Source organism: Monodelphis domestica, chromosome 1 (genome assembly GCF_027887165.1).
Source record: "Monodelphis domestica isolate mMonDom1 chromosome 1, mMonDom1.pri, whole genome shotgun sequence".
In the NCBI taxonomy this organism is placed as follows: Eukaryota; Metazoa; Chordata; class Mammalia; order Didelphimorphia; family Didelphidae; genus Monodelphis; species Monodelphis domestica.
Genome location: NC_077227.1, coordinates 352317239 through 352342156, shown reverse-complemented (window position 1 = coordinate 352342156; position 24918 = coordinate 352317239). Strand labels below are relative to the sequence as shown.

Below are 24918 nucleotides of genomic sequence, written 5' to 3'. Positions count from 1 at the left end.
ATTCCCATTTTTATAGATGAGGAAACAGAGGTAAACAAACAGAGGTAAAGTAACTTGCCCACACAACTAGTAAGTGGCTGAGGCCATATTTGAATTCAAGTCTTTCTTCTGGTTTCAGGCTTAGCACTCTCTCCACCAAACTGCCTAACAGTATGAGATCATACAAAGATAATGTATTATTAAGAGCTGAATGCTATGAACGTTATATTTGATAGGAGTTCAGTAGAGTGAGAGGTAAATGCAGGTGGGAAAAATAAGAGAGGCCTCCACTGAAATGATGGCCTTTTACATTTTTTTATTCAATAATGTTTTATTTTCCCGATTACATGCAACAATACTTTTCAACATATACTTTCCAAAATTATGAGATCCAAACCATCTCTCCCTCTCACTTTCTTCCCCCTTCTCAGAGATGGGAAGCAATTTGATCTGGGCCATACATGTATTATCATGCAAAACCCACTTCCATATTGGCCATTGTTGTAAAAGCCCACACTCAAACACAACCCAAACCCCAAAATAGAACTGCAAATTCACTGATGTGAACAATCATATGCTTTGATCTGCATCTGACTCCAACAGTTTTTTCTCTGGAGGTGGATAGCGTTCCCCATTATAGTTCTTCAGAATTGTCCCAGATCATTTAATTGCTGAGAGTAGTTAAATCTTTTAAAGTTGATCATTGCAACTCCAAATCTCTGCTTCTTTGAACTAGATAACCTCTAAGCTTCTCACCAGCTCTAACATTCTATGATTAGGACAGGCAGAAAATGGTACGGTAAGAAATGGAATCTCTTAACCATGATTCTTCCTCTTCCCCTTCCCCTCCAATGAATGTGTGGACTTTTAACCTATACTAATTGAGATACCTTTGCTGTGCTATTATTTCTTCAGCTAGCTAGAGCTTAATAATTTCCATTTTTAAATTTTTTTAAAATTTAATTCATTTTTTAGAAAGAAAATTTTCTCCCTCTCATTTCTTCCCCTTTGATTAAAAAAGAAAGAAAACCATCATAACAAATTTAGTCAAGTAAAACTAATTCTTGAGTTGGCCATGTCTAAAAATAAAATAAAAGACATTTCTCATTCTATGCCCTGAGTCCATATTCTCTTATCCTTTCTTACAGATGAGGAAAATGAGGCATCATTTCATGCTTATACACCTCCTATACTTATCTTGCATTACTTTTATTATAGATATTGATTTAATAATATTGATGGTTGCTGACCTTGATGTAGTGCTTTAAGGTGGGTCAGCAGGATTTTTGAGATGGTGAGTGGAGAGAGAATGTTCTCCTCAAAACTATCCAAGCCTAAGGCAACCAGATAGTGTAAAGGATAGGGTATCAGGACTGAAGCTGGGAGAAGCTGGGTTCAAATGTGGCCTCAGAGATTTCTTAACTGTGTGACCCTGGGCAAGTCACTTAACCCTCATTGCTCAGCCTTTACTGCTCTTCTGCCTTGGAACCAATACTTAGTATTGATGCTAAGAAAGAAGGTAAGTTTTTTTGTTTTTAAACCAACTATCAAGGCCCATTCCCCAGGAGGCAAGCTCTCTGGGATTTTAGCCATTCTATCCTGAACAAAGACCAGTAGGACTGGTTATCATTTTCTCCCCAGACTTTTGTGGCACAAACCCTGTTGACCTCTGGGAAAGTTCACCAGTTCCAATTTTGCCTGCCAGGGGAGCTGACCACCCTAATGCTTCTGGACCGAGAAGAGAAGGATGTGTACTATCTGGTGGCCAAAGCCACAGATGGAGGGGGGCGGTCCTGTCAAGCAGATGTGACCATCCGGGTAGAGGATGTGAATGACAACGCACCCAGGTTCTTCCCCAGCCACTGCTCAGTGGCTGTCTTTGACAACACCACTGTGAAGACACCCGTAGCTGTTGTTTTTGCCCGGGATCCAGATGAAGGTAAGTTACAATGGAGCTGAAGGCCAATTCTTTTGGGGTACACCATCAGCCCCAACCATGGAGGACAGCCAGAGACCCACATTTAGATACTTTATAAATAGCATGGATAAGTAGCAGCTTTCCTTCTTATACAAAAGAGGCAGTGATAACTTTGGCACTAATTGTATTATTAAAAATATGGACAATTTAGAAAAAAAAGCCAGAAGTGTGTACTTAACACTGTACTAGATTGATACCAAGAAAATAAAATCTTTGCCCACAAGAGACTTACAGTATACTTGAAGTGACACAGATACAGGTGGGCACACACACAATCTAACTTACATCTAGGGGAAAACCATGTTTACAACCTGAGCACACATCGTTAAAGGGCTGCAGAGTAAAGGAATGATAAGGAAGTTGGTAGGATTAATCTACGACGGCTTCTCAGAGGAGGTATTTGAGCTATTTAAAAAAAAAAACTATTATCTTCCACCTTAGAATCAATACTAAGTTCCAAGGCAGAACAGTGGTAAGGGCTAGGCAATGGGGGTTAAGTGACTTTCCCAGGGTCACACAGCTGGGAAGTGTATTTTTTTTTAATAATCCTTATTTTATGTCCTAGTAACAACTCTAACAGAAAGGCAAGTCCTGGACCATTTGGATTAAGTGACTTGTCCAAGGTCATACAGCTAGAAAGTGTCTAAAGACCAGATTTGAACCCAGGACCTACCAGGTCCAGGCCTGATTCTATCCACTTTGCCACCCAGCTGCCTCTTGAGCTAGGTTTTTAAGGAGGGTGGGGGTGTGGATTATCATGTATTGTAATAGGGTACCTGGCTAGTGTAAAGGCAAGGACACAGGAAACACCTTGTGTGGGAGATGCCAAGCAGATTGGCTTGGAATGGAAGGACTTTAGTGAGAAGGAAGGAGAAGATTAAATGGGAATCATCTGGTAGGGGTGGGGAGTAGGGAGGAGAACTCTGATTGTATGATGAAATGATCCAGAAGGAAAGAGAGAGTTCTCATAGCTGAATTTTAGACCTTATTCTCTAGGATGCCTAAATCAGAGCTGCTAGGTGATGCAGTGGATGGAGTGCCAGGTCTAGAGTCAGGAAAACTCATCTTCCTTATTTCAAATCTGGCCTCAGACACTTACTAGCCATGTAACTCTGGACAAGCCACTTAACCTTGTTTGCCTCAGTTTCCTAATCTATAAAATGAATTTGAGAAAGAAATGACAAAATATCTTTGCCAAGAAAACCCCAAATGAAGGATTGGATATGACTAAAATGACTAAACAACAACAAATACCTGTACCAAAGAGGCAGCGTGGAATAGTAAATAGAGATCCAGCCTTGGAGTCAGAAAAACCTATATTCAAATTTTGCCTTTGATACGTAACTATTGTGTGACTTGAGAGTGTATTTAAAAGGCTTTTGTTCCAGAGAGGGATTAAGCTTTTTCTGCTCATATACTTGTAAGCAGAAATAGGACCAAATAGGTAGAAGTTAAGAAAAGAATGATTCTTTGGTTCACTTTAAGGAAAACTTTTTCTTAAATTTATTTATTTATTTAATTGATTTAGAATATTTTTCAATAGTTACATGAATAGATACATGGTGATCTTTCCCTTCCCTCCTCCCACCCCCCTCTAATAGCCAAAAGCACAATTACACTGGGTTTTACATGTGTCATTGATCCAGGGTGATCATTTAGAGTCTACATCCCCAGTCATATATCCCCATCAAACCATGTGATCCATATGTTTTTCTTCTGTGTTTTTGCTCCCACAGTTCTTCCTCTGGATGTGGATAGTGTTCTTTCTCATAAGTCCCTCAGAATTGTCCTGGGTCATTGCATTGCTGTTAGTAGAGAGTCCATCTCTGTGTACAATGTTCTCCTGGTTCTGCTCCTCTCACTCTGCATCACTTCCTGGAGGTCGTTCCAGTTCCCATGGAATTCCTCCAGTTCATTATTCCTTTGAGCACAATAGTATTCCATCACCAACATATACCACAATTTGTTCAGCCATTCCCCAATTGAAGGGCATCCCCTCATTTTCCAATTTTTGGCCACCACAAAGAACGAAGCTATGAATATTTTTGTACAAATATTTTTTTAAACCCTTACCTTCTGACTTGGAATGAGTACTATGTATTGGTTCCAAGGTAGAAGAGTGGAAAGGGCTAGGCAATGGGGGTTAAGTGACTTGCCCAGGGTCATACAGCTGGGAAGTGTCTGAGATCAGATTTGAACCTAGGACCTCCTGTCTCTAGGCTTGGCTCTCAATCCATTGAGCTACCCAGCTGCCCCCACAAGTATTTTTTAAGGAAAACTTTCTAACAAATTCTCACTGTTCAAAAGTGAAGTGGGTTGTTTTTCCAAGTTCTCCAATGCTATAAGTCTTAAAGTAGAGGCCTGATGATTGATTATTGGAGATCTTTTAGAAGAGATTTTTGCTTCACACAGGAGTTGAGCCAGATGGCCTTACAGGTCACTTTCAACCCCAAGAGTCTTATCTTTCATAGAGTCACTACATAAGAATTTTCTCCATTCCACAAACCTAGGAAGAGTGATTTTTTTTTTTTGCAGAGTATATTGAAGGCCAGCCCTAGGAGCTTGATGTAAATATTGTTTCCCTCCCAACAGGTATTAATGCCCAGGTGTCCTATTCCCTGGTGGGTTCAGCTGATGGTCACTTTTCCATAGAGGCCACCACAGGAGTGGTCCGTCTGGAGAAGCCACTGCAGGCAATGCAGCAGGAGGTCTTGGAACTGATAGTAAGGGCTTCAGACCAAGGGACTCCAACCCCACTGTCCACACTGGGCACAATCACGGTCTCTGTGGTGGACTTGGCTGACTACCTGCCTGTGTTCCTAAACACCGAGCACAATGTGCAGGTTCCTGAAGATGCCCAACCAGGCACTGAAGTCTTGAGGTTGAGCCCACTCACCCGTGAAGGTGCTGAGAAGATGGGGTACCAGATTGTCAGTGGAAATGAGCGGGAGAAATTCCGACTGGACTACCATACAGGTGAGGATATAGGATGGAAGCACTTTCCAGGGATCTGGAGATCTGTCCCCCTGGGGACTTAGTGTTCAATGGCAGGGACATTTTGAAAAAACAAAAAACAACAACAATAACAACAACAGACAGTAGGAATCAAGAGATCTGATTTCCAGCCTGGGCTCTGAGTCTGATGATCCCTTCTCTTCCACTGACATAGAGAGAGGATAAGGATAAGGATTGAGAAAGGAGAAAGAACAAGAAAAGAGAAAGATGGAAAGGAGGAGGGATAAAGGAAAGGCAGAGGAGAGAGAGTTAGAAAGAAGATCAGAGGGAAAATGGAAGAAGAACGTTGAGGAAGAAAAAGAAAGGGTCAAGGGAGAGGCAAGGGAAAGGAAAGAGAAATTCTAGGCATAGGTGTCCTAGGGCTAGATAGCCCTTGGGTGGTGGGAGGAGATCACATCCTTCCCCCAGCCCTAGCCCAGTGTTTCTCAGCCATCCTTTGTCACTGATCATCATCTCTGCTGATGTGAAAGCCTCTTGCTAGGCTGTTGTTTTCCTTTATGGTGTGGGGTGGGGCGGCGTGGTGTGTGTGGCCAGTGGGCGGTAATTCATGAGCTGGAGAACCACCTTCCCCTCCCTTCTAGGGCTGTTCCCAGCACTAATATGACTTTGTTGTCAGATCAACAAGAAAGTGAGCATAAGGAGGTGAGGGCAAGTGTATCTGATTGAGGAAAAGTTAGAGATAAGAGGGAGGTTGGGGAAAGGAGGTGAGAGAGAAATCAGCAGGTTCCTATAGAAGTTTCCGACTACAGAACATTTCACAACAAATGCAGGCCTCTATAGGTATCATTCAGGTACAGATTGGGCACAGCAGAGAGTAGAGAAGGGGTCCTCATTTAAAGGAACATAGTTTTAGAGCAGCATCCTTTATCCCAACCTACCCTCCCCATTCTCCGCCATTTTACTGATGAGGAAATGAATCCCAGAGAGGTAAATGACTTGCCTGATCTTAGCCAGGGAGTAAGTGATAATGAAGATTCAAATACAGGGTGTCTTGTCTCCAAATCTAATGTGCATACAACAGTAGCACATTCTCCTGATGCCACAGCTATTGTTTACCCATCCCTGTCCTAAGGAGAAAGGTGAAAAGCTATCTTGTGGGGCATAGAGAGGTTGTGCCATCAGCCAGAGAGGTCCTGGATGGCTCCCTAAGGAAATAGGTGGCCCCTTGGCTTCATGTTGTGTTTTCTTATCCTAAAGAGGTTGAGGAAGAGGCTTGGGGTGGGGTGGAGAAGGAGGAGAGATTTCTGGGACTTTGAGAGGAGAGAAAAGGAGGCAACTCTCTTGTAGACTTGAGACAACTTCTTGGCAGGCCTGATGGCCTTCTTAGCTATGGGATCTTCTGGGAACGGAGCCATGAGGGATGTGTGTGGAAGAGCAGGTTAGAACAGGGAAGTAAGTGAGGAGCCTTCTGCCTACATTTGAGGGTGGTGGGGAAATTGGGGGACGGGCAGAGAAAGGGTACAATGGTCTAGAAACTCTTGTTAGTCTCCCTCAAAGAAATGGGGTTGGGGGACTGAGGGAAATGAAAAACGAGCATCTGGCAGCCCCTCACTCAAGCCTGGCCTCTTAGCTTCTTCCCATGCCCCTTCTTTAAGAGCACCGCGATTCTTGTTCCTTTCCTGCAGCTTGAACTTGGGGCCTCTCCTAGCACCTCAGTATTGATTGTCAAATGCTCTGACCTACTGTTGTATAAATCTGTGCTGGGTGTCACGGGGTGGCAAACAAAGAAACAGTCTCTCCCTGAAGGAACTCACAATCTTCTCTATGCTAAGATACTGAAATCATTCCACTGGTTAGGCGAGACACATTCGTCTTTCCATAGGAATGCTACCCAGATATCCTCCCATCCCCACTATATGTCTCACTTCTTTGCCCTTGTTATATACGTATGTGTACTATTTTTATTATTAATTTAATTATTGATTATTAATATTTAATTAATTATTAAACCAACATAGTATTAATTATTAATCATTATTTAATATTAATGCTGTCACCCCATCAGAGAGATAAAGGGTTTTTCTTCCCGGAGCACACAATCTGTGTCCCCTGTCCTCTCAGCTAACCATTTAGAGTTTATATTCCATATTAATCCTTAAAAAAGGATTCTCAAGGTACAGGCAGTTGTGCTGTAACAATTTATGTGTTCCCCAGAATGAGTATGCTATGCAAAATTGTCCAATAAAAACCATTGGGCTTATGGAAAAAATGGTGTTGGGGCACAATTCATCAATAATATATAAAAAAAGATAAGATCCCCAAGATGATAGCACAGTTTTATACATATTAAATCAGGGGTCCCCAAACTTTTTACACAGGAGGCCAATTCACTGTCCCTCGGACCGTTGGAGGGCCAGACTATAAAACAAACTAAGAACCAATCTGTATACCGCTGTCTGGGATAGCAGAGGATGCAGCACTGGCTGTAATGGGCCTGTCACACCTTGCACAGGCCCATCACTGCCACCACTATACTGGGCAGCAGTATACACAGTGCGGAATCCCCTCCTCCAGATTGCTGCTCATCATGCTGACGTCTTCCATTGTGCAGCCACATAATCCTTTGCCTGGCACCTCGTTCTTGTTCAGTTACTCTCAGAACACAGTGCCATGCAAAGGATTATGTCACCGGAAGTAGTACTTTACATGAGTGATGCTGCACTTTGTGGCACTGCCATATACAGTGCTCCTCTCACTGACCATCCATGAAAGAGGTGCCCCTTCCAGAAGTGCAGTGGGGGCCAGGTAAATGGCCTCAGGGGGCTACATGTGGCCCGCAGGCCATAGTTTGGGGATTGTGTTAAATGGTTAAAAATAGGCAGGTGGCTCAGTGGATAGAACGCCAGTCTCAGAGACACAATGCCTTAGGTCCAAATCTGGTCTCAGATCCTTCATGGCAGTGTGACTCTGGGCAAATCACTCATTGGTTCTAAGACAGAAGGTAAGGGTTAAAAAAAAAAGAAAGGAAACCCTTAAATACTACAATAGCATTTTATTTTATTTAAAGTATTTAATTTAGTAGTAATTAAATAGTAGCTATGTCTGTAGTCTTCAATTGTTGCTCATCTTTGCCTACACCCCAAGCATGTTGGGCAGGCTTAAATTCTGGGCTTGTGGGAGGACAAGGAAGAAGGTGCTTGGGGTAGGAGCTGGATCCTTTCCCCACCCTCATTTCACAGCTCTGATTGCATTGGAAGATAGTCGGTGTGAAACTTTACCTGGATAGAGACTCAAAGTTTACTTGTAGAAGTGGCCATTGGAAGGGTTACAGCCACTGAATTAAGTCGTGCAATTTTCTGCATCCTTGCTATTTCTGGAGAAGAAATTTACAGAAGAAGCAAACTAAAAATTTGTGTCAAACTCAAAATGTCCCCAAATATATCAATCACTTTAGAACAAATTCATGTTTTTAAAACACACATTAGAACAGAACTGATTGTATGGTCTTTCTCCACAAACAACATGAAAGGGTGAAACTAGCCCTCAATTCTATAGTCTAGGTACTTCCTAGAACTGCCATTCTATGGTTCTATAAAGCACAACTACTCATATCAGTCACAGAATCCACCTTTGTGTGCCGAGACATATGTCCGGCTCTCAGTTCCAGTGTTACCCTTTTGGCAATTTCTCTTAGCCTTCAGGACTTGAGGGATGACTTTCTGTTTGGCTGGGCTTTTTTTCCAGTGGTCGCTTCACTACCCTGAATCTTTCATCCAGAAATCTTTCCACAAGTCCCCCTTCTCTAGTCCCTCCTTACCTCAGGTAAAATTCTATAATAGATTCCTCTTTCTTGACATTTTATCATGTGCTTTTCCTGTTTCTTTTTTAAGTTAATTTAATTCTTATGGTTACATTTTGAGTTCCAAATTATTTCCCTCCTCTCTCAACCCTGCATTAGGAAAGGCCATTATCTGATAAAGATATATATATATATATATATATATATATATATATATACATATATATAATTATACAATATATACTTTCATATATTAGTTCTTTCTCTGGAAGTGAAGAGCATTTTCATAAATCCTATATAATTGATTTGAATAGTCATATTCCTTAGAATAACTGTCTTTTACTCCAGTTACTCTTTGAATAGCCTTCCCCATTTCTAAGACTATTCTTTGTCTCCTCATCTATTCCCCCACCAATTTGTACTCTCTGACCTTCAGTTCGAAAAGAATCCTAGAATTTCAGAGTTGGAAAGCACCTTAGAGGTAGGTCTTAGTCCAACCTATCCGGAGGCAAGAATCCCACTGATAATATCCTGTCTTCTAGCTTCCAATTAAAACCTCCATATATTGGGAACTCATAATCTAATGAGGAGATTGATCCCATTTTGGGATGCTTTATAATGTAGTCATATTTAACCACTGGGGATGTTGTAGACCATTTCCCTGATTTTGCTCAACAATAGGGATCAAAGTAGCTAGCTTAAGAATGAAGGGTGCCATTTGTATAGCAATGAAGCCTCTGAGAGAATAACGAGATCCCGAAAAAAGGCTAGAACATGTCAGTGTGGTGATATATGTATAAATTTATTTTTAAATTAGTTTCTTACTTTAAAATTTTCAGGTAACTCCCTTTCTTCCTCTCCTCCCCACATTTGAGGAAGCATCATTTAACAAGTATGTACATATAAATGTATATATAAAACTATATCTTGCTTATTTCTATTTATTAGTTCTTTACCTGAAGGTGGACACACACAAGCCATTCTTCAAACAATATTTCTGTTGCTGTATATAGTGTTCTCTTGGTTCTACTCATTTCACTCTTAATAATTCATGTAGGTATTTCCATGTTTCTAAAAAATTAACCTGCTTGGGGGCTGGTAGGTGGCTCAGTGGATTGAGAGCCAGTCCTAGAAAGGAGACGTCCTGGGTTCAAATGTGGTCTCAGACACGTCCTAGCCATGTGACCCTGGGCAAGTCACTTAACCCTTGCCTAGTCTTTACCACTCTTCTGCCTTGGAACCAAAACACAATATTGATTCTAAGATGGAAAGTAAGGATTAAAAAAAATTAAGTTGCTCATCATTTTTTACAACACAGTAGTATTCTATCACACACCTATGCCAAAACTTGTTTAGTCATTCCCCAAATGATGGGCATCCCCTCAATCTCCAGTTCTTTACCACCATCAGGAGAGCTGCTCTAAATATTTTAGAACATAGATTCTTTTCTTTTTCCCTTGATTGTCTTAGGAAATAAACCTAAAAGTGGCATTGCCGGGTTAAAAGATGTATCTGGTTTTAGAAATCATCGGACATAATTCCAGGTTACCCTCCAAAATGGTTGAATCAATCCACAGTTCCATCAATGATGTGTTAGTGTTCCCATTTTTCCACATTCCCATCAACATTTGTCAACTTGCCATTTTATTGTTTTATCCCTATAAGATCAGTAGTGAAACAAAGATGCCATTTATCACCAATATTATTTAATGCTGTGTTGCAAATGCTAACAATAGCAACAAGAGAAGAAAAATGAATTGGGCAAAGAGGTAATAAAACTATGTCTTTCTGCAGACAATATGATGGTACATATTGAAAATCCTAGAGATTTCACTAAAAAAATTAGTCAAAACTATCAAAATTTGAGCAAAGTAGCAGAATATAAAATAAATCCACATAAATCATTAGCATTTGTATATTTGTAAATTCGTTAGTGTTTATTAGTTGAATTGGGGGAATTGACTTTGAGAAGGAGCAGCATCAGGACAAAGTTATGGACCCTGCACTTGTCCTGGCCAGGCCAGGTATTTTACAGAAACAGAACAAAGAAGACATAGAGCTAGGGATGGCCCATGGTCACATATAAAAATTTCCAGGAGTTTCTCTTGCTGTTTACATGTACTCAAGGTAGTTTATATGCTCTCTGGAGTCATAGATCACATTCTCATACTTTGATTCCCACTATACAACTAGGTAGTGTGGTGTGTAAGACACAGGGACTAGGGCCAGGAATATTTATCTTCTTGACTTGCCCCCAACAATTACAAGCTGTGTGACCCTTGGCAAGTCATTTCACCTCTGTTTGATTCAGTTTCCTTATCTACAAAATGGGGCAAATAGGGGGCAGCTGGGAGGTTCAGTGAATTGAGAGCCAGGCTTAGAGATGGGAGATCCTGAGTTCAAATGTGACCTCAGACACTTCCCAGCTGTGTGACCCTGGGCAAGTCACTTAACCCCCATTGCCTAACTCTTACCATTCTTCTGCCTTGGAACCAATACACAGTATTGATTCTAAGATGGAGAGGTTTAAAAAAAATAAATAAAATGGGGCAAATAAAAGCACCTAATTATGAGGATTGTTATACAGATCAAATGAGATGATAATTGCAAAATGCTTAGCATGGTATCTGACACATAGTAAGAGCTATATAAATGTTAGATATTGTTATGATTTATTATTATTATTATTGACAGTATCTTGATGTTTAATCATGGATCTTCCACCCAATACCAAAAGGCTTGGGAAGGAGAGAAATGCCAAGCTTTCCCTGGTTCTCAGAGAACTGGTGACCTCTTCCCCCTAGCTCTGCCTCTTTCAGTGGTAATAGGGTTTGTCATTTTAGTCTAGGGACATTGTTTGTAATGAATTTATCCACTGAGTCTTGGCTCACTCCTCAACTACTGGGAAAGCCTCCCCTTCTTCCCTTCATAGCTGTTTTTCCATTCAATTACATTAGAAAAGCATAATAAATCAATCACGTAAGCTTGTCAGAACTCAATAGCCCTTTAGTCATAACCATAGAAGCAAAAGAAAGAAAGTAAAATATATTCAAATAACCACTCCACTGGGGAAGGTGCCTACAACTCTTCTCAGACTTGCGCAGCCCAAGCAAATCAATAGGTTTATGGAAAAGAGTCCAGGTGCTTAGACAAAGATCTTCTCACCAGCTAGAGCCATGGGAAGCTCAAAATCCTCCCCCAAAGTCCTTCACTCATGCCAGGTTTGCAGAGGATCTCAGAACTCAAGGCATCTCCCTACTATTTTTCCTTGGGACGTCCTGATCCTGGCTCCTGGGATCTGGCTGCTGGGCTGTGTGGCTGGCTCATTGAATGGACAGTAAAAGCTCCTTGCTGCATAATTATCAATCACTACTGGTGCTGCGGAGGGGAGCTTAAGGGTAGGTATGGACTTCTCTCTCACCTACCATTTCTCTTGGAGTAAACTGTGCCCTGGCTATCTCCTAGCTTTCTTCAGTCCTAGGCTCTTTTGTTCTTCTGAAGCTTCTGCCATTCTTCTCTCCTCTTTTTTTTCCACTTATCAGTCTAAGCAGTTCCTTCTCTGTTAGGGCTAGGAGGAAGCAGAAGGAGGATTATATACACATATGATGCATTTGTACACTTCAAAGGTTTTTTAAAGTGGTGCAATGGATAGAGCTTTGTTTTTCAGTTGTGTTCAACTCTCTATGAATCTATTTGGGGTTTTCTTGGCAGAAATGCTGTGGTGATTTGCCATCTGAAGAAATTGAGGCAAATAGGGTCAAGGGAATTGTCCAGGGTCACATAGTTAGTAAATGTCTGAAGTGAGATTTGAACTAATCTTCCTGACTCCAGGCCAGGAACTCTATGGATAGAACACTGGACTTGGAATCAGGAAAACTCTTCTTCATGAGTTCAAATTCTGGCCTCTCACATTCACTGTGTGACCCTGGGCAAATCACTTGATCCTGTTTGTTTCAGTCTTTCATTTGTAAAATGAATTGGAGAAGGCAATGGAAAAGTACTCTAGTATCTTTTGCCAAGACAACCCCAAATTGGGTCATGGAAAATTGGACATGACTGAAATGATTGAACCATAACAAAAGGTTTACAAAAAAATTTTTCTTTTAATAACCCATGTAGTAGTACAAGGAATATTATTCCCATTTTACAAATGAGAAAACTGACTGAAGTGATTTGGTCAAGATTCCTACAGCTAGATTAAGTAGTAGAACCTCAGTTCTCCAAGTCCAGTACTCTTTCCACTATGCTTCATTTGTCAAGGAGGTTTTCCCCTCTAAAGTGAAGAAAAAAATGAATTCCTCATTCTCAAGACAGTCCTTCAAATATTTAAAGACTACTGTCATGTGTCCCCCAAGACTTCCCTTTTCCAAGTTAAAGAGAGAGAAAACAATTAAACAAAACTGATTAATCAATTGGAAAAAAACCCTGACATTGTATGCAGTGTTCAACTGGGGGGGACCCTTAGATCCTTGACTTTGCAAAGGAATTGGGGGGAGATATTATCCTAGGACCCTTCACTATCTGAGTCTTTCCCTGGATGAACTCTAGTTTGTCAATGTCCTACCTAAAATATGGTGGTCACATTTGAATGTAATCGTCTGGATGTTGTTTGGCAGGACAGGGGACAACAGGACGATTACCTCCTCACTCTGGGTACTAGCCTTTGGTCCAGGCACCTTAAGGTCCAATCAGCCTGGACAAAATTAGGGATGACTGATTCCTGATTACAGGAAATTTATTTTAATTTGTAGTAATGACTACAGCTTTCCATTGCCCTAAAGTGAGGGATACTTAACAACAACAACAACAACAACTAACATTTATATAGCTCTTACTATGTTCCAGGCACTGTGCTAAGTGCTTCACGATTATTAGTCCCTTTGATTCTCACAACAACCCTGTGAGGTAGGTGCTTTTATTACCCCCGTTTTATAGTTGAGGAAACTGAGGCAAACAGATGTTAAACAACTGCCCGGGGCACCTAGCCAGTAGGTGGCTGAGGATGGATTTGAATGCAGGTCTTCCATATTCCAGGCCTGGTGCTCTTTATCCACTGGGCAACCAAGGTTAATTTCAAGAAGGAAATATTAAAAGAATGAATCTGAGTGTATCTTTAGCCCTTTCAAGAGTTATAGCCATGAAAACAGATTTGCAAGGATTGGGATAGGAACTGGCCCTGTGATTTCATTGGTTTAAGGAACTCATGGTGAAAGAACTCCTTCTCCCAATGCAGGTCAGGTCTCTATAGTCCTTTAAAAAACCCCCACCTTCTGTTTAAAAAAACCCTTACCTTCTGTTTTAGTATCAACTCTAAGGCAGAAGAGTAGCAAGGGCTGGGCAGACAGGGTTAAGTGACTCGCTCAGGGTCACACAGCCAGGAAGTGTCTAAGGCCATGTTTGAACCCAGGACCTCCCAAATCCAGGTCTGGCATTATCCTCCCCCCTCATTCCCCCCTTCACTGCCTCCCTACACTCCCTAGCTGCCGCTACTACCTATGGTCTTAGGAAGTTTGCTTAAGCATTCACCCAGCCAGTATGTATCAGAGATGTGGCACAGTGGACAAAGAACACATAGAGAAAGCATTTTAATATTTACAAAGATTTTTTTCTCAGTATGGCTTGAGATGGAAGTAGTGCAGGCCTTCTTTTCTACATTTTACAGCAGAAGAAACTAAGGTTCCTCAAGGACTTGCTCAAGATCTCCTAGTGAGTAAGTGATGGAGCAGAGACTTGAACCCAGGTCTTCCAACTCCATGTCTGGACCTCTCTCTGTTGGAATGTGCTGCTTGTTTTTGATTTCCTATTTAAATGAGAAGAGGAGAGATTTGATGCAGACATGGGGACCATTTTCTGTACCTTAGAGGAAATAACCAAAGACAATGGAGAGATATTTGGGGAGGGGGGCATAAATAGACCATGGCCTATTGCCACCATGACAATGTGCATATAGGAAATGGCACTAAGACTATTATCACCCAGGGAGATACCAGTGTAGGAATGTAAGTAAGGGATAGAGTAAATTTCATAGATTGTCTTTAAGAGGAAAGGAGGAGAATTTGTATACAAGTCCTGAGGGGAAGGATTCTGGAAAGAGAGGAGGATCTCCAGATTTGATTGGTTTTAACTGGCACTCCTGATTCTGGCTGAGCTGGAAGGAGGTTCTTTGCTCTGGCATTCCCCTGGAAATCCTGATCTTGTGGAAAGATTTGGATATTCCAGAGTGGGAGACCTGCCTCGGAGGAGACCTGCTTTTCCTTGGAGGACTGAGATTCACCTGTCTGAGAGCTACTGGTCAAAGACCACTTGGCCAAGGTAATCCCAAGGTTTTGTCACCTGGGACTCTGGGTTACCTAGGAAGCCAACCCCAGACTTGAGAGGGGATTCAGGCTGCTAGTGAGTCCTGACTTCTTAGCCTTCTTAAAGACATTCTGGGTAGTTAGGTTAGCAGCTAGTCAGATCGCGTTTTGGGCTTTTAGGTAAAAGCAGGGAGTAAGCAATGAAGAGTACCGCTCTCGAGGTGCATAGAAGGTGGGTCTGAGTTTAGATCTGTAGTTTAGGACCCTTCCCCTTTTCCCCAGTTATCCAAATAAACTTGGTTTCCAAAGCCCACAGGTTTTGTGCTTTGCTGGCCCTGGGGAGTTCCCTAGGTGGGTGTTTCTCATCTCATCTCCCATCTAGACTTTTCCCCAAACAATCTACCTCTCTTTGGGGGAAGATTTTATTTCACCTGTCTGGTAAAGGAGGTGGATCAGCCACCTAGAAAGAGTAAGCAACAGCAGATAGCCAGATTGCTTGCCTACATCATGTTAAAGGACTTTGAGGGGAATAGCTAGGTGGCTTAGTATATTGAGAGCCAGGCCCTGGAGACAGAAGGTCCTGGGTTCAACTGTAGCCTCAGACATTTCCTAGCTGTGTGACACTGGGCAAGTCACTTCCCCCATTTCTTAGCCCTTACTGCCCTTCTGCCTTGGAACCAATATACACTATTGGTCTAAGATGGGAGGCAATGGTTTAAAGAAAACAAACAAAAAAGACCTTTTAGGAAATTTCTCCCTTTGAAGGACTTAAAGGAAGATTTGGACAAGTACTTTCCAGCGGTCTCATCTGCAAAATGGGGAAATATCCTTTGAAAGTTTTTCAGGTTGGGAGAGATACACCTATATGTAAACCACTTATTTGAAGCTATCTGGTCAGAGTGACTTTCTGGAGGTTCTTTGCATCTACAGGTTGCTGGTTTGTACCTGAGAGGGGAATCCCTCCCTTGCTTCTGTATAATTCCATTTGTCTCATCACTCTTGTTTCCTCTTGCCCCTAAACAGGGATCCTGTACGTCAATGGGAGCCTGGACTTTGAAACCAGTCAAGAGTACTACCTGTCCATCGAGTGCAGCCGAAAGGGCTCCCCCTCCCTCAATGATGGGACCATGGTTGTAGTCAATGTTACTGATGTCAATGATCATCCACCCAAGTTTCCCCAGGATGTGTATAGTGTGGAGGTTAAGGAAGATGTGGCTGTGGGCGAGACCATCCTCACGGTAAGCCCACCCTGACCCTCTACTCCTGACTGCTGACCTAGGAGGCATAGATTCAGGGCCAGGTTCAAGGCAACAAGGTAGATCACCACATCAGAGGGCAAGATTAGGGAATGGGACTGGTCTGGGTGGCAGGTCTCAGGGTCTTCGGTCCATGTCTGGCACTTTGTGGGCTCTGGTAACTTCTTTGCATTGGTTCTGCCAACACCAACCTGACTGTAGTTCAGAGCACCAGGAAGTGAGTAAGTAAGTGAGTAAGTAAGTAAGTAAGTAGGTAAGTAAGTAGGTAAGTAAGAGGTCAAGGATGGTGATGTTCTGTAGGGAAAGGGGAGAAGCAAGAGGCAGACATAAAAGGGCAGTGGGACCTTCTGGGCAGAAATGGGTGGTCCTGGACAAGGCACAGTCTCTCTCAACCTCATGTAAGAGCATCAACTTCACAATGTTGTTTTGTGAGATGACATGTGTGAAGCCTTTTGTAAACCCTGGCATGCTGCACAAATGCTAGCTGCTGCGAGACTACATGTGCATATTCATTGTATAACTTGTAATTAGTGTCATCCATCTGTACTTGGATATACACAATAGCTAACAGGATACAAGAAGAACAGGAAGGAGTACAGTGCTTCATAAGATAATAACAATCTTAAGAATGCTTTATTATTTCTAAAATACTTCCTCACAATACTCCCTGTTAGGGCAATTAGGATCCCCACTTTACAGATGAAGAAACTGAGGCTCCAGGGGGTTAAATGTGACTTACCCATAGTCAAAGAGTCAGCAGGAAAAGGATTCAGGACTTGAATCTAGGTCTTCTATTGCTTAGTCCAGTGTTTTATTCCCCTCTGTACGAGGACTATATTAGCCGATAGTTTCAGTGCCTAGGGACCACAAAATATTTTTCAATTCTGCACTAAAAACAATTGTATTATGTAAACACCAGATCTTTTCTTGAAAGTTGTGTGTTTGAACACATGTAGCAAGGCTGTAAGAAAGGTAACTACACAAAGAGCCGTTAGATCTATTTTTATTTTCATAAAGTGAAATAAGTTGATAGTGTACTAACCTTTCTTTCTTTTCAAAAAAATGTTTTACTGAGGCAGCTGGGTGGCTTAGCAAATTGAGTCAGGCCTAGAGACAGGAGATCCCAAGTTCAAATCTGGCCTCAGACACTTTCTAGCTGTGTGACCCTGGGCAAGTCACTTAACCCCCATTGCCCAGCCCTTACTGCTCTTCTGCCTTGGAACCAATACACAGTATTGAGTATAAGATGGAAAGTAAGGATTTTTAAAAATGTTTTACCAATCCTTTTTAAACATTCATGACTGATTGTTGGAGTTGGCCTGGAAGGAAAAAAAACATCCTAGTTAGGCATTCTACAGCAATGTTCTTTTTCTTGCTTTAAATATACATACATATATGTGTATTTGTATATATAAAAATTTATTATTCTTAACTTATCCCCCCTCTCCCCAGGATTTAAACATATACACAGCAGAATACAAAAGGATTGTATATGGAATTTTATTTCCATATGGCTTGCTTTTTTGGAGTTTATAGTAAATTCAAAAGGTTTCAGAAAACCAAAATTAAACATTGATGACTAGAGTAGCCAGGTAGTACAGTGGATAGAGCACCAGGTCTGGAGTCAGGAGGACTTGGGTTCCAATCTGTCCTCAGACATTTTCTAGCTATGTGAGCCTGGGAAAGTCATTAATGCTCTCTGCCTAACCCTTGCCACTCTTCTGTCTTAGAATTTCTATGCTTCTAAGACAGAAGGTACAGGCTTTTAAAAAAGTAAAAAATAAACATTGATGACATGGCCCATTAACTGCTTCTCCTCCTCATAAAATTCTCCCTTATAACAAAAGAAGAGAGTTAAGCAGAAAGACACTGATCATATGTCATCACATATTCGTTCCATGCTGGTAGTCCCTGCCTCTGCACTGAGAGGGGGGAGGGAGGCATTGCTCAATTGGAGTTAAGGCTCACTGTGGCATGGATCGGAGTTCTGAGGTCCTTTGCTTTTGTTTTCACATTATTTCCCATTATATGCCCATTGTAGATGTTATTCTTTTGATTCTGCTTAAGACTGCATCAGTTTGTACAAATCTTCCCAAGTTCCTTTATGTTCATGATGTCCATCGTTTCTTACAGTGAAGTACCACAGTGAGGTCAGTAACAAACAAGGGGTAGCTGAGTGTCCTCTTTGTGTCCAGATTTTTGGTTTCTTAGCAGGTGCTGCTATAAACATTTTGGTATATACATATGTATATATGCATGTATGTGTATAGATGTGTTATTGGTACGTAGACATTGGAATATAGACATAAATAACACTAAATATTTTATATATGTATATGTGTGTATTTATGCATAAACAATGTCATTTTTTCTAGCATAACTCCAAAATGTTTTCTAGAACACCAATTCACACATCAACCAGTAGTGTATTAGTATATCTGTCTTCCCATAGCCCTGTGAAAAGGGAATTTGTGTTTTGATTTAATTAATCAGGGATTTGGCCTTCCCTTCCCTTTGTTTTAAATTTATATCAATTAGTAACCTTTTCAGTCAGAAACTTGAAGACTCTTTACCCTGGATTACAAGTACAAACACACCCCTGGAGACAGGAAATTGATCCCACAGGCACTGTCCCCTGGGTGGTACCAGGCAAATTGAGGAACTGTGATTGGTTCCTGGGAGGTGATGTGGGAGAGCTAGTGGGTGAAAAAAACTGCTTATAAGTAGAGACCCAGCAGGAGGGAGAGGATGAGAGGACTGAGACTTAGATTCAGATACAGACTCTGACATTGGTGACTTTTATTTACTTTTTCTAGGGTGTTCTTTCTAGGCAATTCTTTACCTTCTTCCTGTGTTTCTCTCTTTTTACTATATCTCCATTTTAATTAAATTAAATTTTTAAAGCTACTAACAGCCTCATGAATTTATTTTTAAATTGGCGATCACTCTTTTAACTATTATAGCCCTTAAACATCAGTTACTTCCATGGAGATGAATTTTTCAAGATTTTTTCATTATTCAATCAGACACTTTAAAAATGGCCGGCTCGGTGGATTGAGAGTCAGACCCAGAGATGAGAGGTCCTGGGTTCAAATATGGCCTCAGACTCTTCCCAGCTGGGTGACCCTGGGAAAGTCACTTAACCCCCATTGTCTAGCCCATACCACACTTCTGCCTTGGAACCAATACACAGTATTGATTCCAAGACAGAAGGTAAGGGTTTAAAAAAAATGGCGTCCACCAAAGAATGTATGGAATAGATGTGCCTAGGATCTACCTGGCCCAGAGTCATACCATTCTAGGAGGATTCACATGGTATTATATAGCCTAGGTCCAACTCAGGCCCTTCTAGTACTTCAGGTTCAGACATAGACCATTTGACAGGTAATAAAGGGTCTTTCTTCAGCCACTAAGAGGAGAGGATCCTCAACAAGGCTACAGCACCGAGTTAGGAAGACTCAGCCCCAGGTATATCCATATAGAAACTTGTTTGTTTAGAAAGTTGAGTTGACTCATACAGTAAGGGAATATCCTTCAGATCTGAAGGACTTTATCTCCTCTGGGACTGGCCTTTTATGCCCAATGTGCCTGGGAAACCATATCAAAGGTTTGAGCCTTAGAAGCCTAGGACATTCAAATCTCAGGAATAGTGTCCTAGCCCAGCTTCCATAGCAGGGGCTTAGGAAGAGGAAAAGGAAAGGAATGTGTAGATTCTGTAGTGCCTGCTATGTGCCAGGCACTCTGCTAAGAGCTTTACAAATACTCTTTCATTTGATCTTCACAAAAACTCTGCAAGATAAGTACTGTTATGATCTCCATTTTATGGGTGAGGAAACTGAGGCAACCAGAGGTTTAGTGATTTGCCCAGGGTTACACCAGTTAGTAGGTGTTGAAGGAAGTTTTGAACTTAGGTCTTCTTAACTCCAGGTCCATCACTCTATCTGTACTGTGCTACCAGCTGCCTTGGGTGACTGAGAAGCCATGCTAATGGCTTGATCCTTACTTAGCCCCCAAGACCCATCAAATCTCAGGGACAAATTCCCTTATAGGAAGGGAAAAAACCCCAACTATACTAGTTTACATGTCAGATAGGTTCCTACCACACATGGGGACTAACTAGTAAGGAAGCTTTCATTCATGTGAAGCCCTTTGGTACAAAATGGTAGTGTAGTTTAGTGAGAAGGGCTGAGTAATTGGTGTCAGAAGACCTGAGTTAGAATCTCAGCTGAGCTCCTTACTTTGTGTTTATTTTTGGAAATTTGCTTCTACCTTCTTGAGCCTCAGTTTCCCCAACTGTAAAATGTAAAAAGTAATTTGGGGGTAAGAAAGACTTTGGAGGCAATACTGGGGTATGTAAAGAACAAAAGACCTGAGTTCATTCTGATTTGCCATTTACTAGCTGAGTGACCTTGGGCAAATCATTTAACTATTTTGGGCCTCAGTTTTCATGCATGTACAATGCAATAATTAGTTAGGCATTAATTAGTTAATTACCTTAATTAAAGAATAGTTTCTGTTTAGAAGAAGAGTTTCCAGCTTAGGGAAAGAGTTTTAAAGTTCATCTTAAGAGAGAGAAGAATGTTCAGGGGTGTTCCTTAAGAAGAATTCCCAGAAACTCCTAGGAAAGGACTGTTGGAAAATGGATCACTCTCTGGAGCTTCTCACTGGGAGTAGGTGTCTAGGGAGTTGGCTCTTATCAATCTTTGAAGATTTTGGTGGTAGATAGTGTGAAATTTAGATTACTCCACCCTACTTAGATCTTACTTTATGGAGAAGATGAAATTATAATCTCCTGATTGAAGAATGAAGGTACTTATTTCTTACTTTATAGTGAAGCTAGAACTTTAAACTAAGTCTATTTTTAGATCTTAATACAAAAAGGTTTTAAGTACTTATAAAAGGGTAAATTAATCATAAGAAGGTTAAGTAACTAACAAAGGTGAACTCAACAAAGAAGTGTTAAGTAACTCAAAAGATATAATCCAATCAAAGGAGACGAGAACTAAAAAATGGGCAGTCCTAGAGAAAAAAGCCTCTGATGTGATTGGTAGACATGAAAATTTAGAGGAGGGAACACAAGAGTAAAAGCTCTATATATTTGGCTCACTTCCTGTCTCTGGTACCTTTGGTGGTGGAGAGGTGGCTGGTGGCAGCGTGCTGGGCCTTTCAGCATCTTGGCGTGGCTACAGCTATTGTCCGGTTCAGTGGTGAGTTTCTGGCTAAGTTTTTCCTCCTTTACTTTCCAAACTTTATCCTCTTAGAAGCCTCAAATCTCTTTCAGAGACCTAGTAGCAGAGATCTTGAACTCCCCCTGGCACAGGCCAGGCGGGAGAAATCCTATACCCTCTTCCCTCTTTCTCCTTAAATCCTTCCCTCTATATTAATCAAAATTACCATAAATTTCCAGACTGACTTGGGTATTTTATTTGGGATTTTCCCCTGGTGACCAATTAATTTAGATTTTAAGTCACAACCCTAAAATTATCTTTACAATAACTTTGGAAAACATCTTTATAACTGAGAAGACTGTGAGAGTAATTCAATTGAATAATTAGTGGCTGAGGCTGTTTCCTGGAACACCACAGGGGGCAGAAGACAGCAACATATGTGAAACCTGTCAGGAGTTGAATCTCTGAGTCTGGGCAGATAGAGAGTTACTTTCAATCTGCCAATATCTAATATACAAGGGAAGAAGTTTAAGGAGATTTATAAGTAGATTAGCTTAGTAAGTTAGATATTATATTTATTAGATAGTAAGGGAGTCAAGTTAGGTTTGATTTTCATCAGGCATGAAGAAGTCCCTTGAGGGACAGAGGGGTTTGGGGTTTGGTTAGAAATCTTAGTTTTAGGGTAATATATCTCTTAATCAATTTCTGTTTCCTTATACTGTCCCTGATACTTCTTGTAGTTATTAATAAATAGGTTTTTGTAGTAATCTGTCTCCAGCCAGTTTCATCTATCTCCAGAACCAGCTAGGCCCCTAACAACTTTAACGGAATCTATACCACCTAATCAATACCAAATGACAATTAACTGGCCATAATCAATATCAAGATCAAATATAATCATAACAACAATGAAGTTAGAACAGATGATTGCCAAGCTCCCTTTGAGTTCCAAAACCCGTGATCTTATTAGACCTAAATAATCTCTAAGATCTCTTCCAATCCCAAGACTGTATGATCTTTTCTAATTTAGTCTAAAAAACAAGGTGCTGGTTTCTATTGCTAGACTTTAGTATCTTATGACAAGCTCTCTCAATGATTTGGCAACTTCGGAAGTTTATTTTTTGCCTTCTTTCCTTTAGCTGAAGGGAAAATTCACTTTGAGTTCAGTGGTGAGGGAAAACAGGGATTGAGTGAGTGGCAAGATAAGTTCTGGAGTCAACCATAGAGAGTGCAACAGAATTCAGAGGATGGACATTTGTAGAGCATTTCATTCTGAAAAGGGTTTTGCATATATTGGTTCATTTGAGCCTCATGACAACTCTGTGAGGTAGGTACTACTATTATTCTCATTTTATAGATGAGGAAACTGAGGCATAGAAAAGTTAGGTGACTTTGCCCACGGTCACACTGCTAGTAAGAATTAAAGTTAGGATCCAATATATCATGATTCTTCTTCAACTGACAAGGGCCATATCCCTTCAAGGGTTTGGGGGAGTTCTAGGGAGTTTGGGGGGCTTCAGAAAATGGAGAGAATAGCAGCCCCAACCTTTATAATCCAGGGTAGTGGAATGTGGTTAGTCTCTTCCTTCCTAGAAGGTCATTTCTCTTTTACAGGTATCAGCAGTTGATGGGGATGGACCCTTAAACAGTGCCATTACCTACAGCCTAGTGGCAGGTGACCAACTGGGCCACTTCACCATTCATCCTAAGAAAGGAGAACTCCAAATTGCCAAGCACTTGGACTGGGAGGAGGTGAGTCCCATGGTGAAATAGAAGACTATTTAGGAAAATTGAAAAAAGAGTTATTACCATTATACCTTCTGAGTTAGGCTATAAAAGTATCAGGACTGGGGCCAGTGCTTTTGCTCCCTAAAATCAAGGCCATGTTCAATTCATCATCATGCCTCCTCGGAATGCTAATGTGGAGGTAGGGGGATAGACTAAATGATGTCTAAGGAGATCTCTCCTTTGATGGAATCACCAAATGATCCTGATGAAGCTCCATATCCCAGGTGCTCTGGGTCCCAGTTCTGGGAGTCTACCCAGCATGAAAGCCCCAGAAGCTGGTCACCTCTCTAAATAGTTAAATCCTTTAAAAAATAATAAAAAGAGGACTCATCAGGGCATCCTTCTCCACTGCTGACACCCTCTGTTCTATACCTGCATTGGGCCAGACTTCCAGCTACTCCCTGACACTTCGGGCCACAGATAGCGGGCAGCCGGTACTGTACCAGGATGCTGTTGTGAACGTGGAGGTGGCAGATGTCAACGACAATCCCCCTCGCTTCTTCCAGCTGAACTATAGCATTGTGGTCCAGGTAAAGATGAACTTCTGAGTTACCCTGAGCCCAGAACCCCATCAGCCTCAGCTCCTAGGAGAAGCACAGGATCTCTGACCTGGAAGGCTTCTCTGAGGTAATCTCTCTAACCCTTCCCTATCTGAAGCAGGAGTAAATCCCTTAAAGCTGTGTTGGTGAACCTATGGCATGCAGGGGGCAGTTCCTCTCCTCCTCCCTACTGCACCTGAGGACATTTTTCATATCCCTCACCCTTCTGCCCAGCAGCCCAATGGGTAAGGGGGCAGCTTACATGCAGTGTGAGGGTGGCAGTTTGGGCACTTGGTCTCTAAAAGGTTTGCCATCACTGTCTTAAGAGTATCTTTAATATGTCTGGACCCTGCTGTAAAAATCTCCAATAACAGGAATTTACTGCTGCTTCCCAATGTCTTAGTGGAACCCTTCCCACTTTTGGACAGATCTAATTGTTAGGATATGAAGCTGAAATCTGCCTCCCTTCATTCTCCCCCATTGCTCCTACTTTTTGCCCTCTGGGGTCAAAATAAATGGAGTCAATTTCTTCATATGACAAATCTTCAGATTACTGAAGACCGGGATGATGTTCCCCTTAAGTTTTCTTCCTTCCTTCCTTCCTCCCTCCCTCCCTCCCTCCCTCCCTCCCTCCCTCCCTCCCTCCCTCCCTCCCTCCCTCCCTCCCTCCCTTTCTTCCTTTCTTTCTTTCTTTCTTTCTTTCTTTCTTTCTTTCTTTCTTTCTTTCTTTCTTTCTTTCTTTCTTTCTTTCTTTCTTTCTTTCTTTCTTTCTTTCTTTCTTTCTTTCTTTCTTTCTTTCTTTCTTTCTTTCTTTCTTTCTAAAACCCTTACCTTCTATCTTGGAGTCAATATTGTGTATTGGCTCCAAGGCAGAAGAGCGGTAAGGGCTAGGCAATGGGGGTCAAGTGACTTGCCCAGGGTCACACAGCTGGGAAGTGTCTGAGGCCAGATTTGAACCTAGGACCTCCCATCTCTAGGCCTGGCTCTTAATCCACTGAGCTACCCAGCTGCCCCCTAAGTTTTCTCTTCTTAAATGAAGTATTAACTTTCCCCCCCTCTCACTGTCTTCCTTTTTCCCCACATTACTTATTGTTTGCCCTCTGGTAAGTCACTTCCCCTATCCTTAAAGTTCCTTAAAGTTTCTATGATACATGCAATGA

At 41.5% G+C, this 24918-nt stretch overlaps 1 protein-coding gene across 2 annotated transcripts in view; it reads left to right on the top strand.

Annotated features, from left to right (window-relative positions):
• Nucleotides 1-24918, top strand: part of FAT2 (FAT atypical cadherin 2) — a 128795-nt gene that overhangs the window by 86355 nt on the left and 17522 nt on the right. For both annotated transcript variants that reach the window (XM_003339561.4, XM_056811490.1), the window contains exons 13-17: nt 1685-1918; nt 4550-4933; nt 16031-16245; nt 23046-23183; nt 23606-23749. In XM_003339561.4, the coding sequence (XP_003339609.3) occupies nt 1685-1918; nt 4550-4933; nt 16031-16245; nt 23046-23183; nt 23606-23749 (1115 nt within the window). The remainder of the gene's footprint in view (nt 1-1684; nt 1919-4549; nt 4934-16030; nt 16246-23045; nt 23184-23605; nt 23750-24918) is intronic.